This window comes from Penaeus chinensis, chromosome 37 (genome assembly GCF_019202785.1).
Source record: "Penaeus chinensis breed Huanghai No. 1 chromosome 37, ASM1920278v2, whole genome shotgun sequence".
NCBI lineage: Eukaryota > Metazoa > Arthropoda > Malacostraca > Decapoda > Penaeidae > Penaeus > Penaeus chinensis.
The window spans coordinates 8,095,914-8,115,913 of NC_061855.1; the positions used below are offsets into that span (position 1 = coordinate 8,095,914).

The window sequence follows — 20,000 nt, forward strand, 5'->3', positions numbered from 1 at the left end:
CTGAACCACAGACACGTCCATCAAAGCCCTGAGATTTCCTGGTATCCTTTGACCAGGCGAATTCATGCAGGGCCGAGGAATGTGGCTGTGTGTGGCCGCTGCATGATAATGGTCATGAACAGGTGTGGCTTATAGCCTAGCGTCACTATCAAACTGCATTGAAACCATAGAACAGCCGCGAACAACGCTCTTATGGGCATTGCCTCCAACACTCAACGCCGCCGCACTTGATCCTCCATTACGCCTGCTGTTACACTCATCTCTCCACACACGACCTTCTCTTCAGCCTTGACCGACTTGCCTAGTGCCAGGACAGTCACTTCTTCTCTTGCGGCCTCCATAATGTCTTTTATTTCACCCTTCATTTCATCAATCTTTTGTATCAATTCTCCCATCTAATTTTATTCACATTTCCCTATAATTCTGGTCACTTGCCTATCCACGTTCCTGAATTCGCTTTCGTTTCCTTTATCTCCTCTCTTGTTTCTCTTGTTTCCATGCACGTACTTCTGCCAGTGCATGACATTTTCCTTTGTTTCTGCTTTCACACTTGCCTTATATTGCGACACACGGCCGGTCTGCCTCTCCTGCGCCTGCTTCCCCTCGGCCGCCTCGCTTTTCCCGCTGCCACAAACCCTTCTTACTCCTGCACACCGCGACGCCCGAAGGAAAATACGCACAAGGCAAGCACAAAAGGTTTTAATAAGAGAGAGAGGGAGACAGAGAGAGAGAGAGACAGAGAGAGAGAGAGAGAGAGAGAGAGAGAGAGAGAGAGAGAGAGAGAGAGAGAGAGAGAGAGAGAGAGAGAGAGAGAGAGAGAGAGAGAGAGAGAGAGAGAGAGAGAGAGAGAGAGAGAGAGAGAGAGAGAGAGAAAGAATTACATAAACATTTTGGTGTTCATATGAAAAAGTAATGTACAGAGCTGTATTCAGAGTTCAGTAAATTCCAAAAAGTATTTGGAATTTGCAGCTTCGAACTCGGTAGGGAACAGTAACTTACAGGCTGGTGGTTACGTGAAATCAAGGTAGTTTAGACCTTACGTGTAAGTCAGAATATGATTCATTTCTCTAACTGATAATTATTATCATTGTTATTATCATTATAATAATTTTTACTACTATTACTATTTTGATTGTTATCATCATTCTGATTATCATTATGATTATCACCATTACTACAAAAAATACAATAATTATCATGATTGTTCCCATCGTTATTACTGTTATTCTATTCTGAATATTGTTACTTTCATCATTGTTATCATGATTATAATTCGTGTGTTATCTAAAACGAATGCGAATGGATATCTTCACAGATATGTATTTGATCGGTTTCGAAATGACAAGTGTATATGTATTTATAGATATACATATACATATATACATATGTATGTGTGTGTGTGTATGTATGTATGTATGTATGTGTGTGTGTGTGTGTGTGTGTGTGTGTGTGTGTGTGTGTGTGTGTGTGTGTGTGTGTGTGTGTGTGTATTTATTATTATATATACATATAAGGCATGAGTTGAAAAATCACATGACGTCCTTAGCCTGTCGCTGGTTACCCGCATAATTATTTTCTTTTCTGTTTACTCACTCCTCCCCTGATCAATTTTGCCCGCTTTCAGTTCGGTAGATGTTCAGCTGTATATACATGCACCACCATGGCGCTGGAGGTTCTGTGATGATGGATGTCAGCACGATGGTCGTTGATCCTGGTACTTAGACCACGTCCTGTTTCACTGCAATATGCTTTATAACGCTGGCGGGGTATGCGGTATACGGCACTGTCGTGGGTGTTAGCGGGCAACCTTCTGTCTATATTGTGTATCTTTTCACCCAGTATGCCGGCATATATTTACTGTATTAGCAAAATAACTGCCGATCGCCTCAGAAATATTGCATGTTAACATGAGCATTTTTTATGTGGGTGCAGAGACCGATCGTGATCTAGTCATTGTATTATTGCTGTCTTTCGGAGATTCAGAAAGAAGTCTCTGGGATATTTGAGCTTCATGAACGAATTAATGACACATACATCTTCAGACTCAATAAATCCTCGGTGTCCTGAAGAAAAAAAACAACTACAACCCTTGATGTTCTGCTATTGCTGTGGGCGGAGCAGGAATGGATGTAGTTAGCTTTATTTGCTGGTTTTCTGAATATAAAGGAAACATAGGCCGTCGTCCCCCCTGTGGATCAGTGTCCAGGAGAGGTAACTTCTGACCCTCCTCTCCCTCCACGGTAAACTTCATTTTTCCGTGGACGGTGTTCAGCTGCGTCAGCGTTTAACGTATGCACGAACATCTGGGGACGAGGATTTCTGCTGACTATATCCTTGTAGAGATCCCTCTCTAGCTTCTCGATGAAGAGGCTGGCCAAGATTGTCCTCACATAAATACTTATGCACAAATACATACATACATACATATGCACAAAAACATACATACATACATACATATGCACAAATACATACATACATACATATATACAAATACATATATACATACATATATAAAAATACATACGTACATAAGCACAAATATATACATACATATGCACAAATACATACATACATACATACATATATACATACTTATGCAAAATTACATACATACATACAAACATACATATATACAAATACATACATACATACATATGAACAAATACATACATACATACATATGCACAAATGCATACATACAAATATACATACATACATATGCACAAATACATACATACATACGCACAAATAGGTACAAACATACAAACATACATACGCACAAATACAAACATACATACATACATACGCACAAATACATATACATACATACATACATACGCACAAATAAGTATACATACATACATACATACACACAAATACGTACGTACATACATACAAACATACGCACAAATACGTACATACATACATACACACATATGTACAAATACGTATATACATACATATGCACAAATACGTACATGCATATATACATACATACGCACAAATACATACATACATACACACAAATACGTACATGCATACATATATACATACGCACAAATATGTACATACATACATATATATGCACAAATACGTACATACACACATACATACGTACAAATACGTACATACATAGATACATACGCACATATTCGTACATACATACATACATATGCATGAATAAGTACATACATACATACATATGCCCAAATACGTACATACATACATACATACATAATACGCACAAATACGTACATACAAACATACATACGCACAAATACGCACATAGATACATACATACATACATACGCACATATATGTATATACATACATACATACATACGCACAAATACGTACATACATACATACATACGCACAAATACGTACATACATATATACAGACATATATATGCACAAATACGTACATACACATTCATACGAACAAACACATACATACATACATACATACATACGCACAAATACGTACATACATACAAAAGCACAAATACGTACATACATACAAACATACGCACAAATATGTACATACATATGCACAAATACGTACATACATACATGCATACATACACACGCACAAATACGTACATATATACATACATACGCACAAATACGTACATACATACATACGCACAAATACGTACATACATACGCACAAATACGTACATACATACATACGCACAAATACGTATATATGCATACATATATACATACATACATACATACGCAAAAATACATAAATATATATGCACAAATACATACATAGGCAGAAATACATACAAACATGCATACGCACAAATACATACATACATACGCACAAATACATACATACATACATACAAAGATACATACATACATACAAAGTTACATACATACGCACAAATACATACATACATACGCACAAATACATACATACATACATACACACAAATACAAACATACATACATACATACATACAAACACATAAATACATGCATATATACATACGCACAAATACATACATACATACATACATACATACGCACACATACATACATACATACATACGCACAAATACATACATACATACGCACAAATACATACATACATTCATACGCACAAATACATACATACATACATACGCACATATACATACATACATACATGCGCACAAATACATATATACATACATACATATATACGCACAAATACATACATACATAAATACATACGCACAAATACATACATACATACATACATATGCAAAAATACATACATACATACAAACATATACACAAATACGTACATACATACATATGCACAAATACATACTTCAATACATACATACATACGCACAAATATGTACATACATACATACATATGCACAAATACATACATACATACATACATACGTACATACGCACAAATGCGTACATACATACATACATACACACAAATACGTACATACATACATACATACATACGCACAAATAAGTACATACATACGCACAAATACGTACATACATACATGCGTACGCACAAATACGTATGTACATACATACATACGCATATATACGTACATACATACATATGCACAAATACGTACATACATACATTCATACGCACAAATACGTACATACATACGCACAAATATGTACATACATACATACATATGCACAAATACGTACATACATACATATATACATATGCACAAATACATACATACGTACATACGCACAAATACGAACATACATACATACATACATACATACATACATACACACAAATACGTATATACATACATACGTGCGCACAAATACGTACGTACATACATACGCATAAATATGTACGTACATACATACATACATACATACACACAAATACGTACATACATACATCCATACATACATACGCACAAATACGTACATACATACACACATACGCACAAATACGTACATACATACATACACACAAATGCGTACATACATACATACATACGCACAAATACGTACATACATAATTACATACATACACAAGCACAAATATGTACCTACATTACATACGCACAAATACGTACATACATACATAGGCACAAATACGAACATACATATATACATACATAGGCATAAATACGAACATACATATATACATACATAGGCATAAATACGTACATACATACATATATACATACGCACAAATACATACATACATACATACATACGTACATACGCAAAAATACATACATACATACGCAGAAATTTTATACACTTATACACTTATACACATATACACATATACACATATACACATATACACACATACACACATACACACATACACACATACACACATACACATACATACACATACATACACATACATACACATACATACACATACATACATACATACATACATACATACGCACAAATACATACATACATACATACATGCATATGCACAAATACATACATACATACATACGCACAAATACATACATACATACATCGCATAAATACATACATACATACATACATACGCACAAATACATACATACATACATACGCACAAATACATACATACATACATACATACATACAGACATACGCAGAAATACATACATACATACATACATACAAATACATACATATATACATAAATACATATGCACAAATACATACATACATACATACATACGCACAAATACATATATACATACATAAATACATATAAATACATACATACATACATACATACATATGCACAAAGACATAATACATACATACATACATACATATGCACAAATAACATACATACATACATACATACATATGCACAAAACATACATACATACATACATACAAAATACATGCACAAATACATATACATACATACATACATATGCACAAATACATATACATACATACATATACATACATACATACATATGCACAAATACATATACATACATACATACATATGCACAAATACATATACATACATACATACATATGCACAAATACATATACATACATACATACATATGCACAAATACATATACATACATACATACATATGCACAAATACATATACATACATACATACATATGCACAAATACATATACATACATCCATACATATGCACAAATACATATACATACATCCATACATATGCACAAATACATATACATACATCCATACATATGCACAAATACATATACATACATCCATACATATGCACAAATACATATACATACATCCATACATATGCACAAATACATATACATACATCCATACATATGCACAAATACATATACATACATCCATACATATGCACAAATACATATACATACATCCATACATATGCACAAATACATATACATACATCCATACATATGCACAAATACATATACATACATCCATACATATGCACAAATACATATACATACATCCATACATATGCACAAATACATATACATACATCCATACATATGCACAAATACATATACATACATCCATACATATGCACAAATACATATACATACATCCATACATATGCACAAATACATATACATACATCCATACATATGCACAAATACATATACATACATACATATTTCGACAGATTCATCTTCTTACAATCATGTATGGTTGTATCTGAATAGAGGTTTTCCTGTATTTATCCGTTTGCATGTACCTCTTTATCTTACGATTTGCTAGGAAATGTCATTTACACTTTATACCATGCAGTGATCCCTAAACAGGGGCAGAAACCTGTAAAAGGTGAAGTCTGCATTAAAGTTTATGGTTACATTCAGTTGACCTTTTCATATCAATTTATATTTTATATCTTTGATGGGTGTAATTAAACAAGATAGACGAAGCAAGAATTTTCCATTTGCGTTTATTCGTTATTAAATCCTGCCTTTTTTTAAAAGGTTGCCTTTTATATCGGTATTACTCCCCCCCACCCACCCTTCTCAATAAGCATAACTTAACAAGTCTAGAATTTATCCCAAACGTTAACATACTTCATAAAATGTAAACCTTTTTATGTATACCATTTTCGTTTTCTTAACCAAATTGGGGCTAGTTCAGCTGTTCATCAATTGTAAATTGAATACATTACTTTTACAAATTAGTTTTTGTATATAGACCATACATAATTGTTTCATTTGCTTATACATAGCAAGAATTTTGTAAATATTGGATTAGATAATATACGCACCAGTTTTTTTTCTTATTTTTTTTTAACTATCAACACGGTATTATTTGCTACAAAGTAGCTCATAAAATTCATAACTACGAATTTGCAAAACCGAAATTTTAATCAGCGATTTTTTTTTTTTTTTTTTTTTTCCATATAGCTACTATCATGGTTTGAATCTGTCATTAGCAGCCATAAAAAAAAAATCTTCAGTAATTTGTCAATTTAGTTCCGGACAGAAGATAAATTCATTTCTCAGATGTGTTACATTATGCTCGAGTGTTTTTATGTAAATATGGCTTGTGTAATTGAGTGATTTAGCACTACTAAAAACTGAACAAGAAAATCCAATGACACTCAAAGGATGTGGATAGATGACAAGCTTGAATAAAATAAAATAGGAAACCTGTAGCAAGAATTTCTGAAACAAGCATATGAGATGGCCTTGAACCAAAAACCATATACGAAAGAGGCATGTAGTTTGCAATTTGCTTTTCCTTAGGTGTTTGAAATTCATGGTTAATGGTTTCACAAGGAGTATAGAAATGCATCCCACACCTCGAGTTATCCTAGTTTATCTCAAGGGGCTGTGTACAGAAAGGTTTCTCCTTGTAGTTAAGTGGGAGTGCCCTTACTGGTTTGTGGGTAAAACAAAAAATGTGTATACATAAAATACATAATAATAATAATAATGCTCTGGTATAACAATATCCAGAAGGGACGGGCAAAGGCAATTTTGAAAAGATTTTCATTTGGATAATACAAAGCGTCAAGTTCAATGACATTGATATCTTACTATATTAAATTTAAATGGACCATTACGATGCTTGAAGGGGACCGCAAAAGCAAGTGAATGGAAGTGTAGGTGGGGGGTTAAAGATTATATTAATATGAATTCCTTCCAAAAAATATAAAAAAAACAATGAATAATGCAAATGATCCATGAAAGCTACTGTAAAAAGGGGGAAAAGAAATTATCATGCAAAATAACATTTAGCAGAAAGGATTCTCGAGCACAAGTTGAATGGAATGGGAATTGGGAAGATAGCAATACTTTTTAAAAGAGATTTTGATGCACAGGTTTATTTGTATAACGCAAAAAATTGAAGACTCGTTAAAAAATGGGTGTGCTGGTAGGTATGTGAACGAAAATAAATAATTAGGTGTAATAAAACAAAATTTGAAGTGAGGAGAATTATTTTTGATTTACTGAATGATTTTGACAATTTTGTAGATGAATACAAATTTGAAATAAAGAAATTTCGAATCTGATTGCCAAAGAGCCAATTTTCACTACTCCGTCACTTTTTTTTGTATGATTTTTATCTTTTTTTTTTATTTTTATATATATTTTTTTTATATTTCGGGTGGACTTAGTTCCAGTTGATGTTACAGTCCACGCAATTATGGGAGGTTTGTCTAACAGTCGTTTTAAAATAATGAATTTGTTTTAAAAAGGTTTGCCATATACAAAAAAATAAAAAATAATCAAATGGTTCTTTACAACTTCTGAATTTAACATTTTAGAATCTAACACTGTCAGATTTAAAGCCTCTTATTTATGGAACTACAGATCTCCCTTTTCTTCCTTTTCAATATAACAATAACAATGATAATTATAATAAATAAACTAACACTTCTTTGGAGCAACAAAGAAATCAATGCTTTTTCCAATGCCAACTATAATATGAACAAAAATAAAGGAAGCTCCTTTGTTTGGTGTCATTTTTTTGTCCAATCTGCATGAACTAGTTTAAAGAGAAATGAAAAAAAAAAAAAGAACAGACTGGTAGCACATTCAAGATGCAAACTCTTGAATAATGAAAAAAAGTGCAACTCAAAATATTATACTAATAAAAATAAAGATAAAGAACCACTATAAAAACCAAGATGGTAATTCATGGGCACATCAACAATTCATGGTGGTCATGAAAAGATGCAACTGGGGGAAAATATAATTAAACTTGTCATGATTACCCCAGCAGCCCGAGTGTGCTGTACTTTGCCGTGCCGGTCATCTTCAATATGGGAAATTACCATTTCATACGTCAATCACCTCAACTTTTCAGTTATATCCTTCAGGAGATAAATAATTGCATACAACTTATTCCCTTTTCAGCCTTGGTTACCTTCAATCAGACCAATGCAATTTCATACTATAAAAGTACACTTGTCAATTTCCAGTACCATTTGAAGCACATTAAATACTGCCATCAGTTGGTTAATATCTTGCTCCTACTTATCAGAAAGTATTTTCCTTCTTACAATGTTTGTACTTCATAAACATTTTACTGACATAACACTTCTTTAAGTCTTTTGTAATGAACTAATTATGCATTGAAGTGTTTTGTTTAAAAACATGTGAAAAATTGCAAGATATCAAAATTACATGATAACCTCAAGATATAACAAAAAAATTATAAATAAATAAATAAAAATATTTGGCATTTAAGCCAGTGGTAGCAGTCCTGTAGACGAAAATAAAAAGAAAGGACCAGACAAAAAATGGTAGTCATTTACATTAACAATAAAAAAAAAAAATGCCTGGGTGTTGACCAAAATTTCATAAAGCTATGAATGCAGGACTACAAACACTCATAGCTATAGTACTCCTCTCTGATGGAATTGCGACAGATGTTCTTGTCAACTGTAAAACTGGAGTACATTTGCTCCCTTGAAACCAAAACATTAAAAACTCCACCTGATCAGAAATGTAAAAAGAAAAATGAATAGAAATGAATAAAAAGAAAATGAACCGAATTTTAAGGGGAGCAATATTAAATTGATCAGGTAAAGTTTGGGTGGGTCCTATCATTGAAAGTAATTAGATGCTGCCATGACTATTTGCAGCTGATGTTAGTGTGGGATAATTGGCTAGATTTAGGCACTTCAACAAATCCTCAAACCCTAGCATTGACGCTGCAAAATACACTACTCAGTAGTGGCCTGGGATTGAAGCTTTTGAAATCCATAAATCTTCTCAATTAGAATAATCCGTCACTGGCCTCACTTGAAGCCATCATCAAACCCATCACCATTGTTTCACCAAGCCTTGTACATCTCTCTCAGTGCTATTCGTAAGAGTCCATTTCTCACAGCACTGTACCAATGATGGTAAATATATTTTTTACAAATTTCCCATTGCAAATGAAGTCGGGTAGGCTGGTGCCGAGTCAGACCTTCACAGGAAAAACTGTACACAGAGGAGTGCCAAGTACCAGTGGTGCCAAAAGGTTGTTCCTGGTGGACCCACCCTTTCATTTTAGTTGGAAGTTTCAAACCTATTTAGCCCACTGAAAACTTTGAACTCCATCTTGTATAAAAATAGATTTACAAAACTACCAAATGTGCATTGTCACACCAAATTGGACTGCAAAACCTTGGGTGATGGTTTATTTTTTGAAAAACAACCTCAACTGCAAATGAGGAAGTCAATTTTTTTTGTTTTTTGAAGTTCCAGAACCATTTTAACTTCCAATGATGGTAACAATGCACTTGTTCTAACTGTACATAAATATTCAGAAGCCAAGACCACCTCGTAAACCCACCAAAAGGGAGGCAAAATCCAGACACTAGTTCCTGCTCGTCTTGCCTTGCTTCTTCCGTGGTCTGTTCAAGTCATTACAAATACATCACAGACTAACATTTGTATATCAGCTGGCTTCAGATTTCTTGTATATGCCAGCCATGGGATTTATGTCTTGCGAATTATCAACACTGTTCATGAACAAGACCCAGTACTTTCTTTCAAACACTTCCACTTCAACAACCTGACAAAACGAACCCATTCAGGATTTTTTAAAAACAAAAATAAATAAAAGTAATTAACCGTCATTGTTGCGAACACTTTAGCCTGTGTATGCAGGTGTCAAGAAATACCTTAACAATGAACTGTGAAAACTCATTCCATTGAGTATTTTCCATAGTGTAATCTATGGTAACAACCACAATGCTGTTTGTGCCACAACACTTGCTGCATATTCTGTGCCGTCTACATCGCAGCTGCTCATTCTCTGGACCGGCTGAGCATCGGAGAACATAGCATGAGCACCGCATAGGCATCACAAACCATCAGTAAAAACACTTTCAGACACTACTCACATAACACACCGTTTTCTGGGTCATCTTTGTATTTGTAGAATACCACCTGAGAAAAGAACATTTCAGAGTCAAATCTATACTGTCTTGCAGTTCAGTTACAGTCTTGGAAACCACTTGAAAAAAGTTCTTTCACACCATACTTTACAGTACCACCCATACAACCAATTGGGTGATGCCTATGCGGCGAGTAAGGTCTTCTGCCTTCCTGATGATGGCTGCCGAAAGTGGCCTTGGGACACTAAACAATGGGGAATAAACTTTTGAATTCCCACGTCCCAAGCTAGCCCACATGATACAGGGATTACTTGCTAATGTTTCCTTCATCATCTTCTTCAAGGTGATGTTCTGCCACATACAGTGCAGGATCAATGACCTGAAAGAGATTCAAGTCGTGAAAATTGGTACATGTTTGGCTGATTATTATTCTTCTACTGTTTAATACTCACAATAACGATTTAGAAATGCAAAGTAGAATGTTTTTTTCTTCTAAAAAACTGCAATGCAAGTAAACTTTCTACTCTCAAACCAAACTAAGCAATTTGGGAAAAGGGTACAGGAAAAATGGGGGAAAGGGGGGAGGAGGAGGAGGAAGAAAAAGAAAGAAAAAGAAAAAAAAAAACAAGCATAGTTATTGCAAGTTACTTCTCCACTTTCATGTTGAAATCAGCAATGCCAATGTGTAACTACCATTTTTGACTAATATTTCCATGAATAGGTGTCAAAAATGAGAGTAAAAAAGGACAGCTCACATTCTGTCAACTTCTGAATCACTTGAGGAATCCGGCTTGGATTTGAAAAAAGAAATATAATTTACATATCAATTTTCACTTTTACAAGCTCTGAAAGGGAGGAAAGGAAAGGAGGGCAAGCAATAAACCATGAACCTACCTTGGGTATAGGCTTAATCTCCGTTCCCAATTCCTGCTCAATACGGTGCAGTGCAAATCGATCATCATAAGTAATCAGGTTGATTGCAATACCTAGGTGGCCAAATCGTCCAGACCTACCAATCCTATGGAGATAGGTCTCGGCCATCTTTGGGAAGTCAAAATTTATCACAACATTCACTGCTTGGATGTCTATACCTCTGGTAAACAGGTCTGCAAAATGAATGCATCTTAGATTTTTCATCCATCTATATACAGGTATATTGTAATATCAAATATAACCTTTCAACAAGCAACAGTGACAAGGGATTACCATTTTTTTTTTTTTTCTTTATTCACTCTTCAAAGAATTTCAACCATTTCACAGCATACAAATCTGCCATTGCACTTACCAGAACAAACTAAATTCCTGCACAAGCCTGCACGGAAGTCATGGAAAACTCGGTTACGATGAGCCTGAGCCATCTTAGCATGTATATAGTAGCAAGAATACCCCAGATCAGTGATCTTCTTGGCCAAAAGCTCGACTCGCTGGGTTGAGTTGCAGAAGATTATACTTTGGTTGATTTGTAGCTAGAAAGAAAAAAAGGAAATCTTTTAAATGGTTTCCTAACATGGTTTTGTACCGACTTTCCCTAAAAGAATATAGAAATTACAGAGTAACTAACATGGTCTCTTACCTTTGAGAACAAAGTATTTAGACAATGGACCTTCTGCCTTTCTTGGACAAAGGCATAGTATTGCGTCACCCCCTTTAAGGTTAGTTCATCCATCAAATTGATCTCGTATGGTGATCTGAAAGATTAATGCAATTAATATTTTATACTGTACAAAATTTGATTTTACAATAAAAAAAAACTAATACAAATCAATTCTGCATAAAGGAGAATTTGTACCCAATAAGTTTAATTGATACCATGAATAGAATTCTTTGAAAACTAGCTCAACACTGATAGTTCTGAAACTCACCTTAGGTGTTTCTTCATGAATTGTTCAACTGTTAGTGGAAATGTTGCCGAGTACAGAAGAATCTGTCGTTCAGATGGCAGGTAGGAAATGACACGGTCCAACATACCCTTGAAATCTTGTGACAGGAGTTTATCAGCCTGTACAATGAAAATAAACAAATTAATTAAATAAATTAAAATAAATAATTATTACAAAAAATATAATCAAATATTTTGAAAGTCATACAAAATAAAAATCATGCTCACCTCATCTAACACCAACATCTTGCACTTGTCCATCACGGCTACTTTTTTTTCCATAAGATCAAGGATCCTACCAGGTGTGGCAATGACTGCATGCACAACTTCATAGATTCTCATAATGTCATCCTGTCCAGAATATCAAGAGGTGTCCATTACACAAAAGATACCTACCCTTTAAATCTCAAAGTTCTACATGTGAATGTTTAATGCTTAAAAAAAAAATATATATATATTTATTTCAAAAATCAGTAACAAGACCTATACATTATTTTAAACATCAATTTACCTTAAGATTGGTTCCACCTGTTGTCACCATGACCTTAACCCCAATATGTTTTGCCAACTCATTACAAATGTGACTAGTCTGCAGGGCCAGCTCTCGAGTTGGTACAATAACCATGGCTTGAATGTGGTTTTGAGTTGGATCAATCTGAAAGAACAATGCATATTTTTCATATCATATAGTATACCTATATATCATATAAACAGTACATATTTATAGTAAAAAAAATGGTTGATCACCGTACATACCTGCTCTAGGAGGGGAATTGAATAAGCCCCCGTCTTTCCAGTTCCATTCTTTGCTCTTGCCAAAATATCTCTTCCACTAAGTGCTACAGGGATGGATGCCTCCTGGATGGGCGATGGTCGCTCCCAACCTTTCTCAAATATACCCATTAACAGGTCTCTTTTCAAACAGAAATCTTCAAATTCATTGCCTTTTGTGTCTGTGACATCTGAGGTACGTTTCCTTCTGTCCTTTGGGGGAACTTGAATCTGTGCTTTCCACGATCTGTCATCGGTTGCCCTGCGCAAAAAGAAAATTAAACTTTTAAAATGTCTGCAGGATAACCATTTACAAAATATTTAAAGTATGAAACATTATAGTGTTGCATCTTTCTCCACCAAGCTAGGGATTCAATGAATATGAAAAACATGACAGCATTTCAAAGGAAGGGACAAAGTCTGAGCAATGTCTAACACTATGCAAACACCAAATCTTGGAGTTGTATATCTAACAGGCATGACCTTCCTGTAAATCAATCTATATTAACCCAATGCCACCTGGGAAAATTAATAAAATGGAGGAAATACTGTGCTTATTTTCTATATTTCTGTGAAATGCATCTGCACATAGATGGCTCTGACTCCTTTGTGGCTAAGCACCAGCAATTAGTAGACCTTGTGACCTTACACGATATGAATTGGCAGGAAAATGGATATTGATGGTGTTATTTTTACTATAAACATAATTACTATAATGTTATAAACATTAGTAACAGCAAAACAAGATAACGTAAAATAGTTTAGTAAATCAAAGAAAAGGGTAAAAGGGCGAGAAAGGCAGTACTCGTAATTGGCTCATTGGTGACATAGTACAAGTGTAGCCATCTGTGTGTAAAAACAATCATACAAGTAACTCAGTGGGCATAGCACATACGTACACGTCATGCCACGTACGTACACGTCATGCCTATCGGCATTGGGTAAAAAAAAAAAAAAAAAATTTAATACAGACCAAATTATAATATACTTGTACCTTGCTTTTAAGCTGATTAAACAAATGGTAATACTTTCATTAGAAAAAAGGGTAAAATTCTAATAAAAAATCAAATTATACAAATATCTGATTACCATTTCTAGAAAATATGGAATATGCCAGAAGATAATAGTGTAGAAGCATTTCCCCGTTGTATTGTACAAGATGTTACAGAACTTGGTGTATTTGAATGTGAAATTGTGAAAAGCTTTGGATTAGCAATACATGAAAATTAATTCTTGATTTTCTAATTTGTGGGGTTAGTCCACTAATTTTTTACCTAGTTATATTGGAACTAGTAATTCCAGTACTTCTATTGGAAATTAGATTGGTTTTCCTTTATAGCCAAAGAGGACATACCATAGGCATACCATAAACTGACAATCAACAAATATTTAAAAAAAGTAAGAGCCAACTGAAAAACTATTCTCTCCTATGAAGCGCCATGCCAACTCAGAACTGGTATGCATAGTTCATCACATACTAGAATGCCATCCCACAGCCGACAGGGATGGGATTCTAGTACGTGCCATACCCACTGGTTTAGTTTGCCTGTCTTTACACACTGATGGGTCCACAAGTACTTTCACCAATGAACTAATTACTAGTACTACTTAGCTCAACTTTCAATCACTTTTATTGATTCTTAGGCATTTTATATCTTTGGTTATTAGTACAATCAATAACAATTATAATGTATATTATAATAACCACATCAATGCTGATAGCATAACTGGTAAAAAGAAAAGAAAAAAAAAAAAAGCGAACTTTGGCAATGTCACAAGGTTTACTAATTAGTTCCTTGGTGACAACACTTCTGGCAACACCAATGTTTACCGACATTTCACAAAATATTACTACAGTAGACACTACATTTTCCTGGTGGCACTGGGTTCATAAATGGTATCAATGTATTGGTAAATCAACTTGCATCTGCAAATTTACCAAAAGAAAAGATAAGGAGAAAAATTATTTGGCAAATTTCTACAATATTACCCTTACTATCCTCATTTCCCTCTTATGAGTAGTCTACTTCAGCATATACTGTGTGCTAATTAGTAACTTGTGCTGTATTGCTTTTTTCATAAAACCCAAACTTGTATATTTTTTTTCTCTCCCATTTCCCCTACACATACCATACTATTACTTATGATGGGCTAACCTCTTGGTATGTAATTTTCTTTTCAGTCTAAATATGAATACCAATAAAGGCTTAAAAAAAAAATCCTAAAACTACTATAGTACTTTACCAAAAATTACAAGAGCATGACTGAAAATCAACAATTCCATGTCATCGGGAAAATGCTGCGCTCCCTTTATTTTTTTGCGAAAAACTTCATACCTACACTAAAAAACAACCTGGCAGAGCTATGTTGTATCTAAAAGAAACCTCAATGCCCACCTAAGTATCAATGAACCAATTTACTATACAGTTACAGCAGAGAACAGATATGTCTACCTAAAAAATTGTGGCCATACATCTACTCTCCACTGAATTTTTCTTTTACTTTAGAGCTCCTTGGTGACAAAGCACTTAAATATTATTTATGTGCAAACAAAAACCACAAACGAAAATGACACTTTTCTATCAAATCAAGGTAATACAAGACAGTAAAATTTATTAAAATAATAAACAAGAACTTTGGGCAACTTACTTGACAACCTGATTATTGATGATGGGTTTGACTGGAGAAGCATGATTAGGAAGTGTGGCCATGTCAGCCATGGTGATTGAAGGCAAGGGTCCTTGAGAAACCCACTACCAAACACTGCAAAGAAAAAACATTTTTAATGTGAGGGGGAATTCAAATTACCCCTCTTAAAACAAAAACAGCTGACAAACCCTGCAAAATTTATACCACACTAGTATAGAAAGATAAGTAGAGGCTTTAGGATGTAAATCAAATGATTGGGGTTTCTAATCTGTACAAGCCTACATTTTGGGAACTATGAACAAGTCTAGTGAACATATTTTGAACTTGCAGACATTGAAATTTATCCAGACATTCTTTTAAATGGTAAAAGTGCCTCAAGTAGTAGGCAAAAGCACAATCTTTACTTTGGTCAAAGACTGGTAAGGAAGGGAAGTACAAATATGCAAATGTGAAATCTATGAAAGGAAATTGGTAATACTTTGAGGAGCCTTTCAGGTGTTACAGTATTCAACCCCTTAACCCCTTGGTGACAGGTGAAGAAGAAGGGGGAAAAAAAAAAAAAAAAAAACTACGCTCTGGCGATCAATGACTGAGTGCGGGAGTTCAGTACATCAAGCTAAATCACCAGCTCGAAGCACATTGGCGTGTCACCATGGAGTATAGCCGCACTCCATAGATCGAGCGGTTTGTTATGACGCCTCAGGGCGTGACCCATCAGGAAGGGGTTTAAAAAAATTGGACAGTGCATAAGGACATACTTCATTTTAACAGTGGGGAGGGGAAAAAATGCAAATGGATTACTAGAAATGCTGTAAATTTTGCAAATATTTTTAGAGGGGATTTATTTATTTATTTATTTATTTATACACAAATAAAAGGCCTATATATTTTTTTTATTAACCATATTTGAATTACCAATAGACCTTAAGGTAAAAGTTTGGCTCTACAGACACAGTAATCAATATCAACAAATTGAGGGAACTTAGCATTTTATTTAGACACTGCATCATATATATAAACGATGTTACAAATGCTAAATTTTGTCATTTCTATTTCAGCTCTTACTTAAATTCTAGGTTTTATGAAACTAATGGGATTAATAGTACTTTTACTATCTCTCGGTAAAGTTTCATTATTATGGGTTTTGAAATTTACTGTACACAACTTCAATGGATCTGCAGAAAGCTATTGGAAGGCAAAGAAAAGAGAAATCAATTCAAACAGTTTTTAAAAGTTTACAGCTAATGCTATCCACTTTAAATCCAACAAACATTATGCCCAATTTGAAAATATATTTGCTAAAACACATTAACATAATTTGAAGAGCAACCAATACACCTTTAATTAATTTTATCATCAAATGCTGCAGTATCTGCACTACTCAGGTAGCCTTCTCTTCTAGAGGATTGATGCAGTTATTAATGTATACATTCAGCATCTTCATTACAAAGTGTAGACAAAAGTTTGTCAATACACTTGGGAAGCTTGTACTTCCTTCATGTCCTCATGCAGATATTATATTCAAGAAATTAAGGGAAAGACTAACCATGAGGAAAAGTTATAAAAGCAGTTTGCTTCTTTAAGAACAACATTTCAAGGAACTATCACAAAAGACAAATTGTTTACTTTCTTCAATCTGCATTTACACTAGCTCCCACTTTTGTGTGTGTGTGTGTGTGTGTGTGTGTGTGTGTGTGTGTGTGTGTGTGTGTGTGTGTGTGTGTGTGTGTGTGTGTGTGTGTGTGTGTGTGTGTGTGTGTGTGTGTGTGTGTGTGTGTGTGTGTGTGTGTGCATAGTCAAACAGGAACACTGCATTTTTTAAACCTAATGCACATCTACACATTTTAAAGAATCATTTGCTATAGACCTTCCCTGAGAAAAGGGTAATGTTCTAAAGTCTGGTTCCATTTGATCCCCAGATAGTGAACTCAGGCAATCCTTATAACAGATTCTGATCCTGCTGGAGGAGGGTAGTGGAACCCTGACCAAGCAAATGTAAACAAACGAGTCAATACTTTTGATCTTATAATTTGGAATGTTTTCTTACACTTGCTAATTATAATTACTTGCACATCCAAAATAATATTCTCAAATTTAGTATGAAACTCCATGCTACCTACTCTAACATTAGTTTGGCAATTCAAAACAGTCAACACTACTTGCATTCATGAAAGAAACATTGGCTTATAGATTATTATTTTGGATGTGCAAGTAATTATAATTAGCAAGTGTAAGAAAACATCATCTAAATCAATCTATAATGGAAACAATACTGAGCTTCCACCTCTGCTTATCCCCTGGAAACTAGTATTGAGCTAAAGTAACACCCTTTAACGAATGCATTTTTATGTCTTAACCACTATGTATCTATCATTCATTATACTGTATTGTACGAAGTAATAATGACAAGCTGAGCATTATTTGCCATAAGCAAATCTACTAGCATTTTAATTTACTGTTTGCAGACAGAACCAAAATGCAACATTTCATGATGGTTGTGCAAACACATTCTATTTCAAAAGGCAAGCCTTCATGAGTGATAAATCAGAAGGTAAGCTATATAACATGGGGGGTGTGGAGGCTTGTTGCTGGTAGGTCTGAAGGCTTGCATCCTGCAGGAATATGACCCAGGGGAAAAGAATCCAGCAGCTTGTTCCCAATAGGGAAATGCCCAGGGTTCTGCTCACTGTCAGGAAATAACCCCTGGAAGGAGGATCCAGGGGCTTGCTCCTTGTAGGGGGTTAGTTAAATGGGGGTCTCAACCCCCACTCAACCCGATTGCCCATAGGTCCAAGATTGAAGGAAAAAAGGTACAGATTTACAATAAACCCAATTTCATACTGGATTCACCAATTCTCAGTTCCTTGCTAATTACCAACTATGCCCATTAATGTTATCTTATATACAAACTATACATCTAATTCATACAACTCAAAATCAAGTAATGTTGTGGCCTTCCTCTTGTAACAGCAAAAACAAAACAAAAAAATAAGCCAAATACATTATTGAGGTTGTCCTCCTTTGACCACAAGGACCATCCAATTACTCAAGGCATACTAGCTCCATCTTATTAATACAAGTAAGGCAACTGATATAGGTTAACCATCGCAACAAACCCCCATGATTTGCAGGTTATGGCTATACGTGCAGCAATGCGCTAGCGTGCACAAAGCCACCAGCGTCTGCACGTTGCCAGAAACCAGAGTTTATGATGCCGGGAGATTTCCGATACCCAGCACCATTGGATTAAAGCTCATTCTGTAGATATTAGGGAGCATGCATTAACTTATGACTGCATGTACATTGAGGCATATCTTTTCCAATCATTATAGCATGCTTGGCTTCCTTGCTTCTCAGCACTACAGCAAACCAAACCATTCTGGCAAGCTAAAATTTTTATTTCT

General features: G+C 34.6%; 1 protein-coding gene across 1 annotated transcript in view; it reads right to left on the reverse strand.

Annotated features, from left to right (window-relative positions):
• Positions 1–8,381: 8,381 nt before the first annotated feature.
• The window catches only part of LOC125045239 (ATP-dependent RNA helicase me31b-like), a 13,245-nt gene continuing 1,626 nt past the window's right edge, over positions 8,382–20,000 (reverse strand). Inside the window, exons 2-10 of the mRNA XM_047642398.1 lie at positions 16,597–16,710; positions 13,933–14,209; positions 13,688–13,831; positions 13,405–13,527; positions 13,160–13,296; positions 12,871–12,985; positions 12,583–12,763; positions 12,192–12,403; positions 8,382–11,676 (exon numbers count right to left, since the gene is read on the reverse strand). Coding sequence (XP_047498354.1) covers positions 11,605–11,676; positions 12,192–12,403; positions 12,583–12,763; positions 12,871–12,985; positions 13,160–13,296; positions 13,405–13,527; positions 13,688–13,831; positions 13,933–14,209; positions 16,597–16,667 — 1,332 coding nt within the window. The 5' untranslated portion in view covers positions 16,668–16,710 and the 3' untranslated portion in view covers positions 8,382–11,604. The remainder of the gene's footprint in view (positions 11,677–12,191; positions 12,404–12,582; positions 12,764–12,870; positions 12,986–13,159; positions 13,297–13,404; positions 13,528–13,687; positions 13,832–13,932; positions 14,210–16,596; positions 16,711–20,000) is intronic.